Raw genomic sequence first — 18,755 nt, forward strand, 5'->3', positions numbered from 1 at the left:
AGTCCTTTGAAAAGCTCTCTGCAAAATCTATGTGGGCAAGTAGGGTCAAAAACATTTTGAAATTAGGCGTTTGGTTGGTGGGCATCTCTGTCCTACTCTTAAACTTGGTCCACTGGCCAGATCCTGTTCTCTACTCCTGTAATGGTGTAATAAACTGACTCCTGTACATTATAGAACTATAGGTGCCCACAGGTATTCTATAGTGATGCTTAAAAAAAAAACAACACCATCACCAGCTGAAAGGCCTAGCTCACTGTTTACATTGTTCATCTGGTACCATAGATTATTACTGTTCAAAATACTTATATCCTGGTCTTCCATACTTCCAGGGTGCTTAACAATTATGAGATCCTTGTGAAGAAATCATTGTTTTTACTTGCAGTATACGCACTAGTTGCAACCCAATGCTTGCCTAGCACCTGCCTATTCATATGTGAAGTTGGATGTAACACTATTTCAAACAGAGGAATTAGTTTTCCTCTTATGGATAGATTGAACTAAACTGATGCATAATATAAGCTGGTTCCTAAATATCAGAATATATGCCTGGTGACAATGATGATTTTTGAAAGTTGACGACATTACCAGGTCTCTCTTCGCAAAAGAGGTTGGTATTTGATGGCTGATCAGGTGATCAATCTTTTAGCTCATGAATAGACATAAAAGCCAAGAAAAAGGCAAAAAAAGTTCCACAAAATTTCTGTACTAGTTTAAAGAGTGCCTTCAGAGATTATGCACATACTTGCAATGAATCTGTTTTGAGCTTCTCTTTGTGCTCTTCAGAGGAACGCAGCACCTCTCTATACATATCTGCTGCCAATGCATATTCACCTGAAAAATTAGCATATTTCAGACTGGAGTATTGGGATTTCTGTCTTTCAAATGTCTAATTACCTACAACTGTACACGCAGTGCCATCAGGATTTCTTAGTAAGCACTTTAATTTGAGACATCTATGCTGCATAAACAAATTATAACTGAAAAGGAGTTGGAGAATAAATTTCCAACTGTGAAAACAAAGCTAAAACACAGCATTCTACTACTACCACTGTGATTTTTCATTCCAGGGAAGTAGAAGCAATGGGAACCCTCTCCCCACCCTGGATATGGAAGATATAGACACTTTCTATGTCTGTTCCCAAACAGAAATAATTCCCTATTTCCAACACTTAGAAACATCACTGTAAAGTATTATATTAAATTGTTTGGCTATTTACATATGGAAGCTTGACAGAGACAGACCGGCAAACCTATTGTAGCATTAAGATCAAAACAGTAAAATTGTGTATGCAGCCACTGATAAAGTCAACATATTTTTAAAATGTTGTAAAAAATATTTTTTTGAGATAAGAGATATAAAATAAAACTGTACATAGTCACTATTCCCTGTTAGATTCAAGTACTTCTTATGCTGATGCAGAGTTGTGTGCTGGGTCACCAGACTTTTGAGTGGGCCTGTAAAACTGCCCTCCTCTTTGCTGACTGATTTAAAAAGGCATGCAAGTATTTCCCCAAGTGCCATCTTAATTTCTGATTAAATTTCTCTTCCTGCAACTTGGTGTACCAAGTCTACCTTGAAGTAATATTTCAGCGACTTACACCTCCTAACCTTCCACATACTTACAATTCTGCAGCTTTGCTTGCAGCTATAGTACAAATGTCATTTCTTGAGTATCCTGAACATACACATTTTCCTTTAGTATTTACCAGTAACTCTACTAAAGAAATGGCTAAACACCTGGGCTGGTACTTAACTATTTAAGAAACAACCAACAGATTCCACAGCTAGCCCAATTTAGTTTGGTGCTCAGAGCCAAGGGATATTCGTATTTAGTAAGTGGCTAGAATCTGAGGCAAAACAAATCAGCCCTTTGGATTTAGTCTGAATTAACCAAATAGTAAAGATCTCTCTTTCTCTCTCTCTCTCTAAAAATAAAATATATGAGTGCTACTGCACTCATAAGAACTACACCAAACTATTATGAGCCACTTTTACCTTTAATAATATGAATACCAGCTAATCCATTCAAAGCACACACCAGCTGCCTATGGACTTCCTCACATTCTGTTCGACATTTTTTCTGTAGTGATGTTAGAAGCTCCTCCATTGTCATTGTGCTGGAACAGAGACCCAAAGCATGAAGTGCAGGCATTCAATATGCATCAGAGGTAATAAGCCCACCTTTTCAAGAATGTACTTTTTATAACAATAATAAACCGAAAGGGCTAGTAACTGGTATAATTCAAATATGATGCTGTTCTACTGCTATTATTTAATATTTTTACTAAATATATTCCATTTAATATACAGAAAAAAATGATACAATCCTTGCCTAGATGCCTTGTAATCCACATTATATGCAAAAGTGTGGTGAGAGACTATAATGACTGACTTGACATGACCAAGTAACATGACCTTAGTGACACAACAAATAGTGGAATGGCACTGCTAGCCTACAGGAGAGGGGGACAAGTAACTGCAGTTGGGATTGTTACCCTGAAGAGGGGTCTCCTCCTTTTCCCCCAGTCCATGCTGCTCAAGGTCTCATGATGCCATTGGCCAAACCAAATAATCTTCATTATTTGACACACAGCCCCAAACTCTCCACTGGACCTGCTATGCTGGCCCATGGAAAAGGGAGAAACACTTTAAAAACATTCTAGTCTGGGCTTGTTGATGGTGACAACATTCAACTCATCTGTTTGCTTTTTTAAAAAATTAAAATGGTGTGGACAGTACACTGCTATCTCATAATCTGATGAAAGTGGAATAAGAAGGAACAGAAACCTGCAGAAGGCTTCCAGGTGGAAGCACCCTAACAGAGAAGCAGATTGTTCTAAGAATATGAGGACCCCATCTGGATCGGAGCAAAGGCTTTCTAGCCTCGCATTCTGTTCTCACCGAGCCAGCCAGATTATCTATGAAGTCCACAAGCAGGATATGAGTGCAACAGTACTCTCATGTTCACATTCCCCAGGCACAATACAGGACCAGAGTGGGAGAAAAAGAGAAAGTAGCCATTGTTCACTGTCAGGTTCAATTGTAAAAATAAATAATAAATGCTGATTTCTAAAAGACATGCTGTGAGGAAAAGGATATATATTTAACAACAGGCAAAGAAACCTGATGTCATTCTATATCTAAACCAAGAGACTGGTCCAGGCTATTATGTGGATAAAAGACAACCTGGGACCCCCAGCTTCACAGAGGGCAGGATAGCAAAGCAACAGTGAACTAGCTTGCTAACCTGATAGAGACGATGGGTTCATTGTTTCTATTATTCAGAAGCTCTAGCACTGTGTCATGGTCACAGAAGTAAAAGGATACCCACATGTAATTTCAACCATTTGTTGTAAAAATGGACTATTGCTCTCAGACAAAAAGAGCTTAGAAACAGATCCTTTTTCTGCAGTCCTTTTTATGGGAGCTACTTGTTTTGTTACTGTACTCCTCCTTTACTGAAGTGGCTATGTTGTTGCTACGCATGAACATTCCACTGAATATAGGTTGCTAGGACAGATAAAACCCTTCAGTTAAAATTAAAGCTGCTTTATTTCACTGACACATTTCCTGAACTTGCTGCATCAACTTAAACACTAAAAAGTTAGTTTCAATATTCTGCTCCCAATACAAGCTAGTATTTCTAGGCTGTGATAGTATGAATAGTCAGCATCAGTTGCCATACTGCTATGCTATTTCTTCTCATAGCAGAGTATAGAAACATGTAATCTGCAGAGTTGAAAAGGATTAATCAATCAGTACTATTACTTGTTGGTTGCAGATCAAAATGTGAATTTCAATTGGTGGTGTGTGCAGTAAAAGATTCTTCAGCACTGTTCAATTTATGGTAAACAAATAGTCTTGAGTCAAGAGCAAAGACCAAACAGGTCAATGGATCCCAACTACAGTTAGGGTAAACCTATCTGCATGGTTTAGATCTATTTATTTCTTTGCTCAGTTAGTTGTCTCAGAATACTGTAAGTTAAAGATAATTAAAATTAAAAGATTTGATATCTTTTCATTCATAGCCTTGGATCAAAAGCTGCTCTTTTGCAAGCAAAGGGCACCTCTGCTTCCTTCCTCACTTTCCACTAATTTCCCCTTCCTACTACAACCTCACTTGCACTTTCTTGATGCAAGTCACAATGATTAAAAACATGGAGTGGGATCTTAGTTTTGCATATTATCTGACATTTGAACTTCAACAACTATCTTTAATGTTCCATCAGGTGAGGTAACAAGACTACAGCAGGTTGCATATATGTATGTATGTCTTGCTCTGTATGCAGAATATACAGGGTATTTTCAAACGCTGTCTTGTAAGTATACAGTGGTACCTCGGGTTACATACGCTTCAGGTTACATACGCTTCAGGTTACAGACTCCGCTAACCCAGAAATATTACCTCGGGTTAAGAACTTTGCTTCAGGATGAGAACAGAAATCGTGCTGCGGCGGCATGGCAGCAGGAGGCCCCATTAGCTAAAGTGGTGCTTCAGGTTAAGAACAGTTTCAGGTTAAGAACGGACCTCTGGAACGAATTAAGTACTTAACTCGAGGTACCACTGTAAATTCAACTTCACAAGTACTCTACTATTTCTAGAGTCACTGCCTGGAATATGAAGTCCAAATGAATAACAAATAGCTTTCTCTTTCATATACCGAACTGGTGAATTTCACCCACCAACTGACTTTAGAGTAACTACAGAAAATGCCCAACCTTTACATTTCAATATTGTAAGTCTACCCAGAAATAAGCCCCACTGACCCAGGTACATCAGTATAAGAGTCCCGTAATTATGAGAGGTCTAGAGTCACTTTAAGAATAAATGTAATTAACCTTTTCTGCAGTGGGAGGAATTCTCCACGTACAGCTTGCGGGTGACAGCAGGCCTGCCTCAAGCGCAACAAAGGGTACAGAATGGAAGCAACTGTCCTCCGATCCAAGCTGCTAAGTTTGAGGGACCAATCAGAAATCTTCCTGAGTTTTGCCAGAGCATCCTGGCAGCAGACCTCATGTTGGCGATGATAAAAGTGTCTCTCCACAGGAGAAAAATAGAGCCAGTGTGTATCTTCTGTCTGAGCAGGGATCTGAATCTAATAATAAAACGAAACGACAAATGAGTAACTCAAGTATTGGGTGAAAAATGTTGTCTATGAACATATTCTTAGAACTTGTGTGTTTACTTGGTCAATCACGTCCTTCTTTGCTGACCTCCACATTATCTTGGCTATGAAGTTGTAGAGAGGCTGTGTGTTTTTCCTGCAGTATGGTCGATACAGAAGCTGATCCCACCAATATTTGACCCAGTAAGGATCAGCTCCAAGGAACAGTACTAATCCATATAAATCTATGGCAAAAGAACAGCACATTTTACTGCATGCAAGAAATACCTTTTTTAAAAAAAAGCTTATACACAATTCAACTTAGCGAAGCCTGACAAGTTAAATTGCTTCACGCTTGCTTTTTGGGGGGAGGAGAGATCGAACTTGGGTGCTGCGTATACAACCAAATCTTTGTGAAAGCTTAAAATAAGCAGTACATTCCCTTAAAAGTATCACACAGAGTTCACCAGCAATTTCAAAGCACTGACATTTTTCAAAATCTAGGCTTCAATCACAAATGTAAATTTTATATGGAAGTTCATGGAAGGACAGTTTCCAGTTTCCTCCTAATTCTTAGGAGGCTTTCCTGAACAAGGATTACTGCATGGTGGCAATGATACAGGGTAGAAAATTTTCCAGTGCTTAAAAAAATATTTTTGTTGTTGTCGTTTCTTAAGTTTACTACTAAAAACGAATAGATGCCAATTGTAAATGCAATTATTAGGTGCTCATAATCCAGTGTTGGCCAAACTTGGGTCTCCAGCTGTTTTTTTGGACTACAACTCCCATCATCCCTAGCTAACAGGACCAGTGGTCAGGGATGATGGGAATTGTAGTCCCAAAACAGCTGGAGACCCAAGTTTGGCTAACACTGTCATAATCTATAATACTGCAGATCAAACAGTTGGAGTTCATCCTGTTTTAGAGAAGGTCCCACTTCCCTTGATCAATGAAGTTCACACTTTGGGAGTAATCCTGGAAACTGGATACACAGGCAACAGGTTGTTGCTGGAACTATGTTTGCATAGCTTTGGCTAGTATGTCAACTACATCCTTTACTTGAGGTACGAATTTGGCCATGGCAACACATGCCCTAGCTAGTAGAACCTGGTGCCATGCAATGAAGCTGAATGTCAGAAGATTCATGAGAAACAAAAGGTAGCATTTCTTCATACAGCACCCAACTTAACTCTGGAATTTACTACCACAAGATGGAGTCTTAAAAACAGGGTTAAACCCATGAAATATAAGGTTATAAATGACTACCTGCCATGTACCTCTAGTACTGGAGGCAGTATGCCTCTGAATAACAGTTTCTAGGGAACACAAGTGGAGAAACTGCTGATGTGCTCATGTCCTGCTTGTGGGCATCCCATAGGCATCTGGTTGGCTACTGTGAAAATAGGATGCTGGGCTCTACGTACATTTGGACTATTGCAGTTGGTCCAAAATGCTGCAGCCAGACTGCTAACTGGAGTAGCTGATGAGGAGCATGTGACTCTGATCACAACAAATGAATTGATTTCAAATTAGTTTCCAAGCCCAAATCAAAATAGGGCTGCTTTTGACCATTAAAGTCCTAAATGTCTTGGCATCAGTGTACCTGAAGGACTGCCTGCTCCAGTACAAACTTGCCTGGGCATTAAGATCTGCAAATGAGGTCACTGTCTGTATCTCACCAATGTCATAGGTACATTTGGTGGGAACATAAGAGAAGACCTACTTGTAGGTACAGTTAGCACTGTTTTTGTTTTTTTGTGCTGCTTTTTTCTTTGGTATGTGATTTTTAAGGTGTATTTTAAATATGCTTTAGTTTGCACTTGATGGATTCTCTTTTATTATTAGCTGTCTTGAACAATATGCTGTTGGATAGCCAGGACACAAATATTCTGGATTTAAAAAAAAGAATTGCTTTCTAGAAGGGAGTTTGGACCAAAATACCCTTGCCATTACTGCATGCTTGTTGATATAGACAGAAGATTAGCTATACTATTCACCTTCCAATCCTCGTTGCACTGGTGTGCCACTGACACACCAGCGATTGATTCCACTCAAACGGAGAGCCATTTCTGCAGCCTAATAAAATATTATAGAAAATATAATTAAAGCCCATGACTACTAGGAACAACCTCATGCTTAGCCCAAGAATATTAAGCAATACTAAGGGTCCACCTGCCACCACGCTTTCTAAATGTACTTCCTACATGACTTGAATGGCAAGGATGAATACCACAATGGTAAGTGAAGAATAACTGCTTTAGGAAATTGACGACATGGTAGTTCCCCACCTTTCTATTTCATCCCCCTATAGAGACCCCTATAGAGACCAACCAGTAGAAAGAGTCCTAGTGAAAAATGCTCAGCTGGAATATCCCAACAACCTGCACTGTCCACACTGCTATGGCTCAGTTTTGTGAACAGGGAGGAGGTGAAAAAGGCTGAACATTTGAGCAATGCAAACTGAAGTATTGAGACCGCATTCCATTTCTATTTTCCTACTCAGGTGAGTTCCTGGCCTGCCATCATTACTGCATCTTGCCATCAGAACAAAGCCCCTTATATTCACAGACATGGTGTGACTACTTTTCCATAGCTTCTCGTTTCTTCAAACTGGAATACTTTTACACATTGTTCCAATTTCCTACACTCCATATCACTGCAATTCAGCCTCCCCTTCCTTTCTTCAGCAAGCCTGCTTCTGGAACCCATTCCCCTCATTCCCACTGTCGTCTGGGTTCCTTCCTTCACTCTACTTTACAGATGCCTATTCATTTGTACGCATGGCGGTCCTCAGTAAAACTGAACAGCTATCTGATCTGAATGAGGATACACCCATTGTGGGTGTGTTCCAACATCTCTCTCTCTCATTCCAATCCATACACAACACACACCGAGAGAGAGAGAGAGAGAGAGAGAGAGAGAGGGAGAGAGAGAGAGAGAGAGAGAGAGAGAGAGAGAGAATGAGAATATCACATTGTTACTCTTCAAAAGATTAGCTGTTCAAATATGCAATGTCATCCACCAAGAAATTCCTTTACTGGAGGTGAGCAGGTATTCACAGCAGTATCGCTTTGCAAACAGCTGAAATGGTCCTGCTTAATATTTCTTAATGTCAATAAAGATCGTTTTACAGCTTCTAGACCCAAGGGCAGACCCTCTGCCTGTTTAGATAGGCACTGAAACAGACTAACATCTTGCTTTCAACTATCAAGCAGTGTAATATACATGATGACCTAGTTCTTTAAACTGTCAGAATACATTGTGTTAAGAGATTAAATTATAAAAAAGTACTAAGCTTCATAGCAAGTCAAACCTCCGGCAGATAAAACATTTAGTAACACCTCCAAGGGAAACTATATTAGTCACTTCAGAAGAATAAATGTTAAGGTCAAATTTATATGCCCGCGTGTTAAAAGGGTATACAAGTAGGCTCTTTCATTTGCTTTTATGTTGTACATGTTCAACAGGATCATACCCAAGCAACTCATGTTCATTCTCACCTTTGCAGTGGTGCATTCTACCATCTGTGCTTCATCCAGGCAAATTCTCCACCACTCCACAGCTACCAAGGGACTTGGGATAGCCATATAACGCTTCTGGTTCCTGAAACGGCGTCCATCTTCACTATTACTGTGAGGAATGTCCACATAGTTCAGTTCACTACGAAGGACATCATATGTGGTGATCACTACTTCCTGCTCTGCCAAGATGTGAGGCTGCAAGAAACCATGCTTCTTCACTCCTTGATAAACCTGAATAAATTTGGGCACAATGCACATGAGAGAAAGCATTGACAATTAAATTGAGGGAGGGGGAGAGACACAGAACACTGAGAAGCTGAAAATTTCCTGCCTTGCAAGAGGTTTTTAATACTATGATGACAGCTTTATTCACAGTTAAGCATGCTGTGGTTTAAAAATGTAGGTTCTCTATAACTTGGCTCTCAAGTTTCATGACAGAAATGATTGCTAAATCAAGAACTGACTACTTTAGAAACAAAGATTTACAAGAAATAATCTTTTTCAGAAGGTAAGAGGAAGTTCTGTGACAAAAGGAGAAGTATTTGCATGAACAATTTTGTTGGATACAGCCCTTGATTTACATTGGCATTTTTTTCCTTGTTGATTTTAAATCACTGATTTAAATTGTCTTAATATAAATCAATCTATCCTGCAAAAAAAACTTAAGGATTACTACCAATATCAAAATGTACTGAAATGCTGGACATGTATTTTAACAACTACCCAGCAGTGAAAATATTTTCATTCTACTCACTTAATAACTGCATTTGCTACACTCTACCTCAACATAGTATACTTCCCCTATTGATTGCTGTGAAACAACACCTTTTCTTACCAACACTCGAAGAGAAGATGATCTCACGTGCCTGTTAATCTCATCAACCCACTGGTGGCAGATAGAACTTGGAGAGATTATCAGAGTAGCTCCTGTTGGAACTGGTTTCATTGCTACAAGGCAATGGGGACAGTAAAAGGGCTTGATCTTTAGATTTTCTTCTTTGTAGTTCACACACTCAGCATGCTGCCACAGGTGGCAGTTCAGGCACTGCACACGGGCCTTATAGTCAACCAAGCCAAGCTCACCGCATATGCATTCAAAGCGATAATCAGAGGTATTGAATGGAAAAATAGAACCAGGATGTGGTACAAAAATGCTAGTGTGTTCTTGAGAGGCTGGAGACTGGCCTTCTGAGTTGTCTTCAGCTTCATCATCTTTTTTAGAAATGTCAGTAGAATACGTTTTGTTTTTTGAAATAGGCCTATTTTCTTGCAAGTCAGAAGTTCTATGCAGAGAATCTTCTTGCATTATCCGGCCCTTAGGATCCATTTCTGATTTTGTATTATCTTTGCTTCTTGTACAGTAATCATGCTCTTCTGCTGTGATGTCTACTGCCTGACATAGTTTAAGACCATTTGGATAGCACGTGCCCTCATCTCCCAATTCTTTGGTTTCATTCTTATTTTCTGGTGATTTTTTCTTCTGAACCCTATCTGAAGTTTTGATTTTCTAAAACAAACAAACAAATAAAATAAATTTATTTTGCTTTTTCAGCTTCATAAAAACACTCTGGATTAAATCAAACACTTCATTAGGAGGCACATGGGAAGAGGAGCTGGAAAAGTCCCAATGTGCATGCTGCATTCTGTGCATGTTTGGAACAAAATACACTTTCAGGATTCTGAGTAGACTTCTACAAGACTTTTTAAAGGGAGTTCCAAACAAAGAAACTGTGTGTGTGTGTGTACACGCACGCGCACGCACACACTCTTACTAGGGGTTGCCACCCCTGCTCTGTTCACCAACCCCTTTGCCCTTCCCACACACCTGACCAACCCCACCACCCTTTTATATCTCAACCCTTACCTACCCAAGTACTGTGTGAAGGGCTTTCTCCATTAAACTCTGCTACAGCATCCCAGCCCTTCCAATAAACAGCTCACTGATAGGTTGCCTCTCAGTGGCCATGCAAATTGCAAAGTATTGACATCTTACATTTTAATGCATATAGGAATATATATATAAATATGTGTGCATGTGTACACAGTTATACATTTTCAGGTCTTTTTTGTCCTCTAATTCAGCACTGCAGTTTAACACTGAGAAACTACACCCCAAACTACAATGCAACACATCTGTAATTCATTAAACAGTGTAATAGCATTACACCCAAGAGATCTACTGCACATTATAAGTACATTCATCCTCATTATCAGCCATTGGGGTTCATACCCAGTTCTCCCTGGCCTAAATTACATGCAATTATTTCAACCCATTAAAATGTTCAGGGATTGATATGAAGATATCTCACAACAACTTTTGAGACTACAGTCATTAAAGCAGATGGTGGAAAATATCCAATGGTAAATCCAGATAAGATTTCCTACACAGCGATTACGCCCTGAATTCTATCAGCTCTTGTTCAATTGACTTAGCTGCTCTGTTCTCATTTGCTCCCATTACCAAAATCACTATAATGCACATGTATCAAAACACGTAAACAGAAATTATCCCCTCCATGGATTAAAAAAAAACTACCAGGTTACCTCTTTTTTGAATTTATTACAAAATTTCTGTTCCTTGTAGTTTCTGCCCAGCTTGAAAGAACCAGCAAGACCATGACCTTTGACCTGTTCCACTACCTTCTCTGCAATTAATTTTTCCAGAGTCCTTTTAAGAATGCGACGGTTTCTGTGTGTGTCATACTTGTATATGGCATGGACATACTTAAAAATTGCCACAATTGATGCTCCCTTCTTCACATTCATTTCTTTTATAGCTGTTAAGAGCATCACTCGCAAACCTATTGTGAAGGCATAAATATCTACGATAAGGAGTTGTGCAAAAAGAGGTCACAAAATAATGTTAAGATTTTAACAGTATTTATGTATTTATTTAGGAATCACTTTCCATGAAAACATCTCAAAGTGGTGAACAATTTCAAATCCAATACAATACTAATGCAGCACCGACTATTCTTTTTTAAAATTGATGTAACATTAATTTTCATCTATAATCAATTCCGCAAAACTAGTTAATAGGAAAAGTTAACAAAATTAAAGGAACCTATTGCAGTATTTCAAATAATTTTTTTGGGGGGGGGGAAACCCTTAAACATAATTATTCAATTGCATGCAATCAATTTAGGACCTGCCCTGATGTGAAAAGCATCATTATCATATACTAAAACCTCAATAAATAAAGATAAATTTGGGGGGCTTGGTAGTAAATGCTTTATTCATTTCATATATGCTACAAATGACTTTCATGTTAAAAGTATTATTATTTTTTGAAAGACCACAACCCATTTTACCTTCGATCTCATGCGAACCTCAACAGCTTCTCAAAGAATATACTCAACAGTGTTCCCTAATGTCTGCTTGAGACATCTGAATGAGTCCCCCCACTGATATGGGAACCATGTCTGCATCTGTGTATCAAAGTAAAATGTAACATGTGCACCACTAATACATGGACTTTGGCTCTTCTGTAATATACAGAAATCCAAAATATGTCTTGCAGTACTGATCTGTCAGTTATTTTATATTATCAATCTCTGCAATCATTTTTATGCAGCAATAAATGTATCTGCAAATATGTTGCACCAAATTGGTACAAAGAATAGTAGGAAACAGAGGCAGAATGTACAGTGGTACCTCGGGTTACATACGCTTCAGGTTACATACGCTTCAGGTTACGTATGCTTCAGGTTACAGACTCTGCTAACCCAGAAATAGTGCTTCAGGTTAAGAACTTTGCTCCAGGATGAGAACAGAAATTGTGCTCCGGCGGCGCGGCAGCAGCAGGGGGCCCCATTAGCTAAAGTGGTGCTTCAGGTTAAGAACAGTTTCAGGTTAAGAACGGACCTCCGGAACGAATTAAGTACATAACCAGAGGTACCACTGTATATACACGTAGTGTATAATGGCAAATAAATATTGGCCTGGCTGTGCTGTAAGGCTTTTAAATATTTTGTTTTCAACAACAGTTCTACCACTTTTTGCCCACAAATTCAAAGTAGTCTAGTTAGATGTTTCTACAGGAAGGAGCCTTTAGACCCAGTACCAAATCTACTGTAAATGGTACATATTTCTTATTATTGCTTCTGGCAAATTAAACCTACTGAAGAACACTTACTAGGATAGTGCACTTTTTCCTTCAATTTAAGTTCCATTTTCTTTATGCTTTTCTTTTTGCTTCCTTCACTAGGTTGAGGCGGAACAAAGAAGTTTACCAAAAAACCCTAAGAGATAATTTTAACAATATCAGATTTACGTTCAGCTACCATGCTGACCTGCTTCACAAAATTAACATTTGCATCACTGAGTCTGACGCACAATTAATGCATCTTAAACAATCATGCCAAGAATATTTGAGTATTAACTACAGTGGTGCCTCGCAAGACGAAATTAATCCGTTCCGCGAGTCTCTTCGTCTTGCGGTTTTTTCGTCTTGCGAAGCACGGCTATTAGCGGCTTAGCGGCTATTAACGGCTTAGCGGCTTTAAGAAAAAGGAAACAAACTCGCAAGAACTCGCAAGACGTTTCGTCTTGCGAAGCAAGCCCATAGGGAAATTCGTCTTGCAGAACGACTCAAAAAATGCAAAACCCTTTCGTCTAGCGAGTTTTTCGTCTTGCGAGGCATTCGTCTTGCGGGGCACCACTGTAGTGACTCTCTGGTTTTGAAAACACATAGAAAAACTAAGGCTGGGGGTGTAATGCTTGCTGTGACGATTCAATGGCAAACAGTAACAATTCACTAACAATATGGTGAAGATTGGTGATATCAAACAGATATCCCAGCTGAAGTGAAAAACTAATATTTAAAGGTATTTAAAAATTTGGTGGTGGGCAGGAGGAGAGAAGAGGGGAAATTCCACCAGATAAGCAGAAGTCTTTGTACAAAAGGAACGACATCATGGGACAAAATGAGAGTTTGATAATGACCAACATAAAATAGTAAAAGAAAAAGTTAATAATAAATTGACTGGGCACAGAGAAAATATTAATTTGCTATTACCAGATTGGCCCTAGTATATAGAATATGAGCTACAGCAATGTACAGGTATGAGGCAAGGTCTTCAAAACATAGAAAAAAACATATAAGGTTGTACATTGACCTGAAATTTGTTATTCTAGTAATTTACAAATAAAGATCATCTCTCAATAAGCTTAGCCTAGTGAATGCTGTATATTTTGCTTGGCCCTAGGAGAAGTACATAAATTTTGTCAACAAAAACAATTTTCCTGACTTTCATGAACCCTATTCTGTGAAACTTGGTGCTTCTGGTATCTTCTAAAATTGTCTAATACTAAATTTATTATGATCAACCAGATTATGTAGGTTGCATATCAATTTGTTCAATTCAGGAGGTTCAATTCTGGACCAATTTGGCATTTGGTTCTAGATGGTAACTTGTAATCTATTGTAGAATAGTAAGAACTTCAGTCGAAAAACATCAGGCATGTCAAAAAATAAGCATACAATCTGGTCCAACATAAACCCGAGGCTGAGTGGTAAATTCCTGCTCAATTTATAGAGAGATTTTAAAGTTGTATTTATTAATGCTGAAGATACACTGTTAAGCAACCAGTCCCATGTTTGTTTTTGTATAGATATGCTTAAACTCCTTAGAACTCCCCCCCCCCCATTTTTAATAAAATGGGATTTGATTATGGATGGACATGAAGCGAAAGACTTGTGGAAATGAAAAAAATGAATAATTTATTATGAATATAAACATAAAAGAGCAGTTCTAATAAACCCCTAGCTCAATGTTCTGCTACCAAGAATGGTCTCTTCTCCCCTCACCACCTACCCCAGCAAGGACCAAATCACTTCTCAAGTATTGGAACCATTTGCTTCATTCTCACACCTACTACAAATTTCTCACCTCAGGTAACATCAGAGCATCCTGTTTAACATCCTTTCGAGTGTGTGTCAGGATAAGGGACAATACTTCTACTGTTTTTCCAAGGCCCATCTCATCTGCCAATATTCCTCCAGGCCACTGAGGCCCAGCAACTGGGCGTTCACGAATAATGCTGAAGACCAAAGATTCATCCTAGTTAAGAACATGTTATGTGTATGTATAATTTCTGATCACAAATTTAACAGAAGCAAATGACTACATTGGCATTTTCTGAAGTAGGTAACATTCTAAAAGTACATGCATTTGGAGAAGGATCGTGGACAACTCAGTCTCTAATATTTAAGATGTACACATAACAAAATCCATCACAAGAGTTGCTTTAATCCTAGCACCTACACGTTTTTTTAAGAACAGAAAGGAGATGATATATATATTTCATTATCAATCAAGCACAGAATTAAATAAAACTGCTCATTTGCAAAACGAAGCAGGATCCAATATGCTTTCAAATGGGGGACCATGTGTTGAGATTTCTGTGTTGCAGGGGGTTGGTCTACATGACCCTCAGGGTCCCTTTCAAGTTACAATTCTATGATTCTATGAAATCACACTAACAGTTTTAATTCCTTTCACAATCTATGTCATATTTTCCTTTCTCATCTTCAGAAGTATTCAAAAGATATTTATATAATTTCTTATTGGTTAAATCTAGGAAATAGTCACATTAAGGCATTTTCATAAAACAAGTGCTGGAGTGATATTTATAGCATTAAACACAATTACTTAAATTGTATGCACTTTGGCTGTAATAATAAGACCAATAATCCTTACCAGCCAGTAAAAGGATTATAGTACAGTTTTAGTCCATCTAAAGTAATAAACTCTCTCCATAAGAAGTGGAGTGCATTTTCTACTGAGAGAAAGAAGAAAACAATGAGATTCATACAAATTCTACTCATATGATTTAAATTTATTTTGACTGCGTCTTCGCTTATCTTCAAAGTTGAAAGTACAGAAACTGAAGCTCTGAGGAATCTTATTTGATCATTCCACAATCCCTCGAGCCCTATGTTCTGTTACAGACCAATGCCCCTTCAGCTTCTATAAGATTAAATGAACCCAGTACAAATAGTTACAAGACCCTTAAATGACCAGATTGTAAATCTGGATAACACCACCACTTAGTACTTTATAGTGTTTTACATACACAAATCCTTACAGTAATCCCATAAAGTAAATCAGCATTATTAAGCCCAGTTTTACAGATCCAGAAGCTTGAAAGACAACTTGTCCAAGTACATGCCTAAGACCAACTAGTGAGTTTATGATCATTATTAGATATGAACCAGAGACTTTCTGACCCACAGCTTACTCTTAGTTGTGTGCTATGGTAGGTCTATTTTATTCCTTCTCAAGATAATTGTGTAAATTAAATAGGAACTATGAATCACAGGTAATCTACAGAAACTAACTCTCAGAGCTCATAAGCAGGTTTCCAGCATTTAAGCCATCCCCAGAACCCAGTTGCCCTAAATGGAAATTTACATGGAGTACCTACTATATTCCAGATGGAATAATCTAAGATTCAGGTTACATACATTTCCTGCCTACAGCATCAAGGAAATAAGCAATAACTAGGAAGGAAATTGCCAAAAATATAAATATGGGAGAGGGGGAATGAAATTTCCCTAAAGGGGGTTCTATTCGTAATTCGCCACTTCTGAACCAAGTGATGCACATTAATGCCACACCTGGTATGTTAGAAACACAAACAACCCTTATGTTGTGTATAAACTAAGTGCTGATGTATGCAATATGAGCATGTCTCAGATCAGCAATTCAGGATGCACAGTGGGTTGTATTCAATGGCAACTTTGCCTTAGCAGAAAGCAGTTCTATTCACACAAGCAGGGCATCGAATTTTTGCTACCTGAGGTGGGGGAATGATGTGCGACTTTCTTATAACTAATACATCATCATGAATTTCTATCAGTATCAATGTAATCAAGATATATATTTATGTTGCCTTTTTCAAGATACTTGCCATTGGCTGGTACATTTTTGAAGTTCTCACGTTGAAGCATCCAGTTTACAGCCTCAGTTTGGTATGGCCTCAATACAGGAATCAGTGCAGAGTGCTGTACGTTCTCCTTCAAAAACTGAATTTCTTTTTGGTGTGTATGCCTCACATAGTCATAAAGCTCTTCAATATTTTGCCGCTCTATATCTCTATCGGATTCCTCCTCATCTTCCTCCAGAATATCTAAAAGAACCGTATGGCACTGATTCACAGTCAGTAATGTTTGCAATACCTTAAACGTACTGCAATGAAGTAACAAAACAAATGGGTAAAAATAGTATCCCTGTACTAGGAAATATTAATTCAGTACTGTCAGGGAACTGGCATCGGAAGGAAGGGAGGTGGAAGGGCTCACACAGGTTGGGAGAGACTCAGCAGCTGAAGAGGGAACCAGTAGGGGGAGAAGAGCTGAGCTGAGGGAAAGTGAGCAGGAGGGATGGCTCCGAGACACTTCCAGCGAAAACAGTGGGGAGGTTTCAGGACCTCCTGTAGGGACACCCACTCCTCGCCGGAAACTGTCACGCAGGGAGTCCAGAAGACGTGTTTCCGTTAAGGAGCTTTTATGTTGGAAGCGATTCCGAAAGCAACCACTGTCGGAATCTGCAAGCGACTGACAGAGCCATGTTTAAGGGGCTCCGTTACAGACAGAGGTTTGGAAACATGACCAAACTCTGAGGGACTTGGATTTTACGCACAAGCAGCTCATCGTCCCATCACAGCATTCCGACAGTCTCTGTGAGCTGTTTGTGCAGGAGAAGGCATCATGAGCAACCCAGCCGGAACCGGAGAAGCAGGAGCTGGAGCGGGTCCAAGCCTGGAGGAAAGGTACAGGGCGTTGGAGGTCCAGCTAGCGCTGCAGACGGCGAGGCTCGAGGAGAGGAGGGCTCAAGATGCAGAGAAGGGGAAAACCACCCCGCTCGCCAGAAAGTTGCCAGGATTGGTGCAGAAGTTTGGGGGGGAGGCCAAGGACTATCATGCCTTTAGGACAGAGATGCAATATGCCCTTAATCTGCAGTTTGATGACTTTCCCGACGAGGAATCGCGGGTGGCTTTTGTGATTGGGCACCTCGAAAAGGGGGCGAAAGACTGGGTGAGGCCCCTGATGGCAACAAACAATGACATCCTGAAGGATACGAGGAAGTTTTTTCGTGCAATGGATTTGATGTTTTCCAGCGATATTGAGCAGGGAGTGGTACGCAGACAGTTAATGGCGTGCAAACAGGGGAGCCGATCTGTGCGTGAGTACTGGACTGAGTTTACCATGTTGATCCATAAATTGGGGTGGGATCTATCGGCGGAACCCATTTAAATGCTCTTTGAAGAAGGGCTTTCTTCGGCTGTGAAAGACGAACTTTCCCGGGCGCCCAGGGCGGAGTCTATGGGCCAGCTGACCAAATCAGTGCTGACCATAGGAGCGCGCCAAGAGGCGAGAGCCTTGGAGAGGCGGGAAGGGAAGGGGGAATGTTGGAGGGAGCTTCGCATTCCAGAGATTCCAGAGCCACCGTTCCCGCCGGGAGAGCCGATGGAGATTGGAACAGCGCGCGCGCGCGCAGTTTCAAAGCCCAGTGAAGAGCGGAAGAAGGAGGGAAAGGGCGCCAAGAAATGTTATCTCTGCCAACAGCCAGGTCATTTTGCCAGAGTCTGCCCCCAAAGAAAGGAATGGCAAGGAATGGCGGGAGCTGTTGGGGAGAGGGAGGAAAAGGTACCGGAGCAAGTAAAAGCCAACGCCTGGCTGCCACCGTCGGGGCACAGCAGCCAGGCCAAAGAGCAGTGAAAGTGCCCACGCCGGAACCTCCTAAACCCGCCCTAGTGATAGAGGTGTTACTAGAGCTGCCTAACGGACACCCACTAAAGATAAAGGCGCTATTGGACTCAGGCAGCTCCTGCAATTTCATGAGTAAGGAGTTTGCTGCTGAGCACCAGATACAGACTATCCCTTTAAGTAACCCTTTGCAGGTGACCACGATCGATGGAAGGGAGCTGCTGGGAGGAGAAGTCAGCCAGCAGACCGTCCCAATGATAATGAGGGTAGCAAGACACACTGAGCTAATAGCGTTTAATGTGGCTACCTTGGGAGGAGCTCCCATTATTCTGGGGATGAGCTGGCTAGCGTTACATGATCCGCTAGTGGGCTGGCATCAGAGAGTGGTCTCCTTTGGGTCAGCACATTGTCTAGAA

The 18,755-nt window shown here is 40.0% G+C and overlaps 1 protein-coding gene across 2 annotated transcripts in view; it reads right to left on the reverse strand.

The window, feature by feature from the left end:
• Nucleotides 1-18,755, reverse strand: part of SHPRH (SNF2 histone linker PHD RING helicase) — a 44,987-nt gene that overhangs the window by 17,161 nt on the left and 9,071 nt on the right. The window contains exons 4-15 of one of the 2 annotated variants that reach the window (XM_080998538.1): nucleotides 16,542-16,760; nucleotides 15,329-15,407; nucleotides 14,519-14,669; nucleotides 12,763-12,868; nucleotides 11,172-11,428; nucleotides 9,463-10,134; nucleotides 8,607-8,858; nucleotides 7,104-7,182; nucleotides 5,188-5,351; nucleotides 4,841-5,097; nucleotides 1,997-2,118; nucleotides 743-831 (exon numbers count right to left, since the gene is read on the reverse strand). In XM_080998538.1, the coding sequence (XP_080854664.1) occupies nucleotides 743-831; nucleotides 1,997-2,118; nucleotides 4,841-5,097; nucleotides 5,188-5,351; nucleotides 7,104-7,182; nucleotides 8,607-8,858; nucleotides 9,463-10,134; nucleotides 11,172-11,428; nucleotides 12,763-12,868; nucleotides 14,519-14,669; nucleotides 15,329-15,407; nucleotides 16,542-16,760 (2,447 nt within the window). Of the gene's footprint in view, nucleotides 1-742; nucleotides 832-1,996; nucleotides 2,119-4,840; nucleotides 5,098-5,187; nucleotides 5,352-7,103; nucleotides 7,183-8,606; nucleotides 8,859-9,462; nucleotides 10,135-11,171; nucleotides 11,429-12,762; nucleotides 12,869-14,518; nucleotides 14,670-15,328; nucleotides 15,411-16,541; nucleotides 16,761-18,755 lie in introns of both variants that reach the window. The other variant, XM_080998537.1, reaches the window with a different exon arrangement.

The sequence above is a fragment of the Podarcis pityusensis genome (assembly GCF_964106645.2).
Source record: "Podarcis pityusensis genome assembly, chromosome: 3".
NCBI classification, from domain to species: Eukaryota; Metazoa; Chordata; class Lepidosauria; order Squamata; family Lacertidae; genus Podarcis; species Podarcis pityusensis.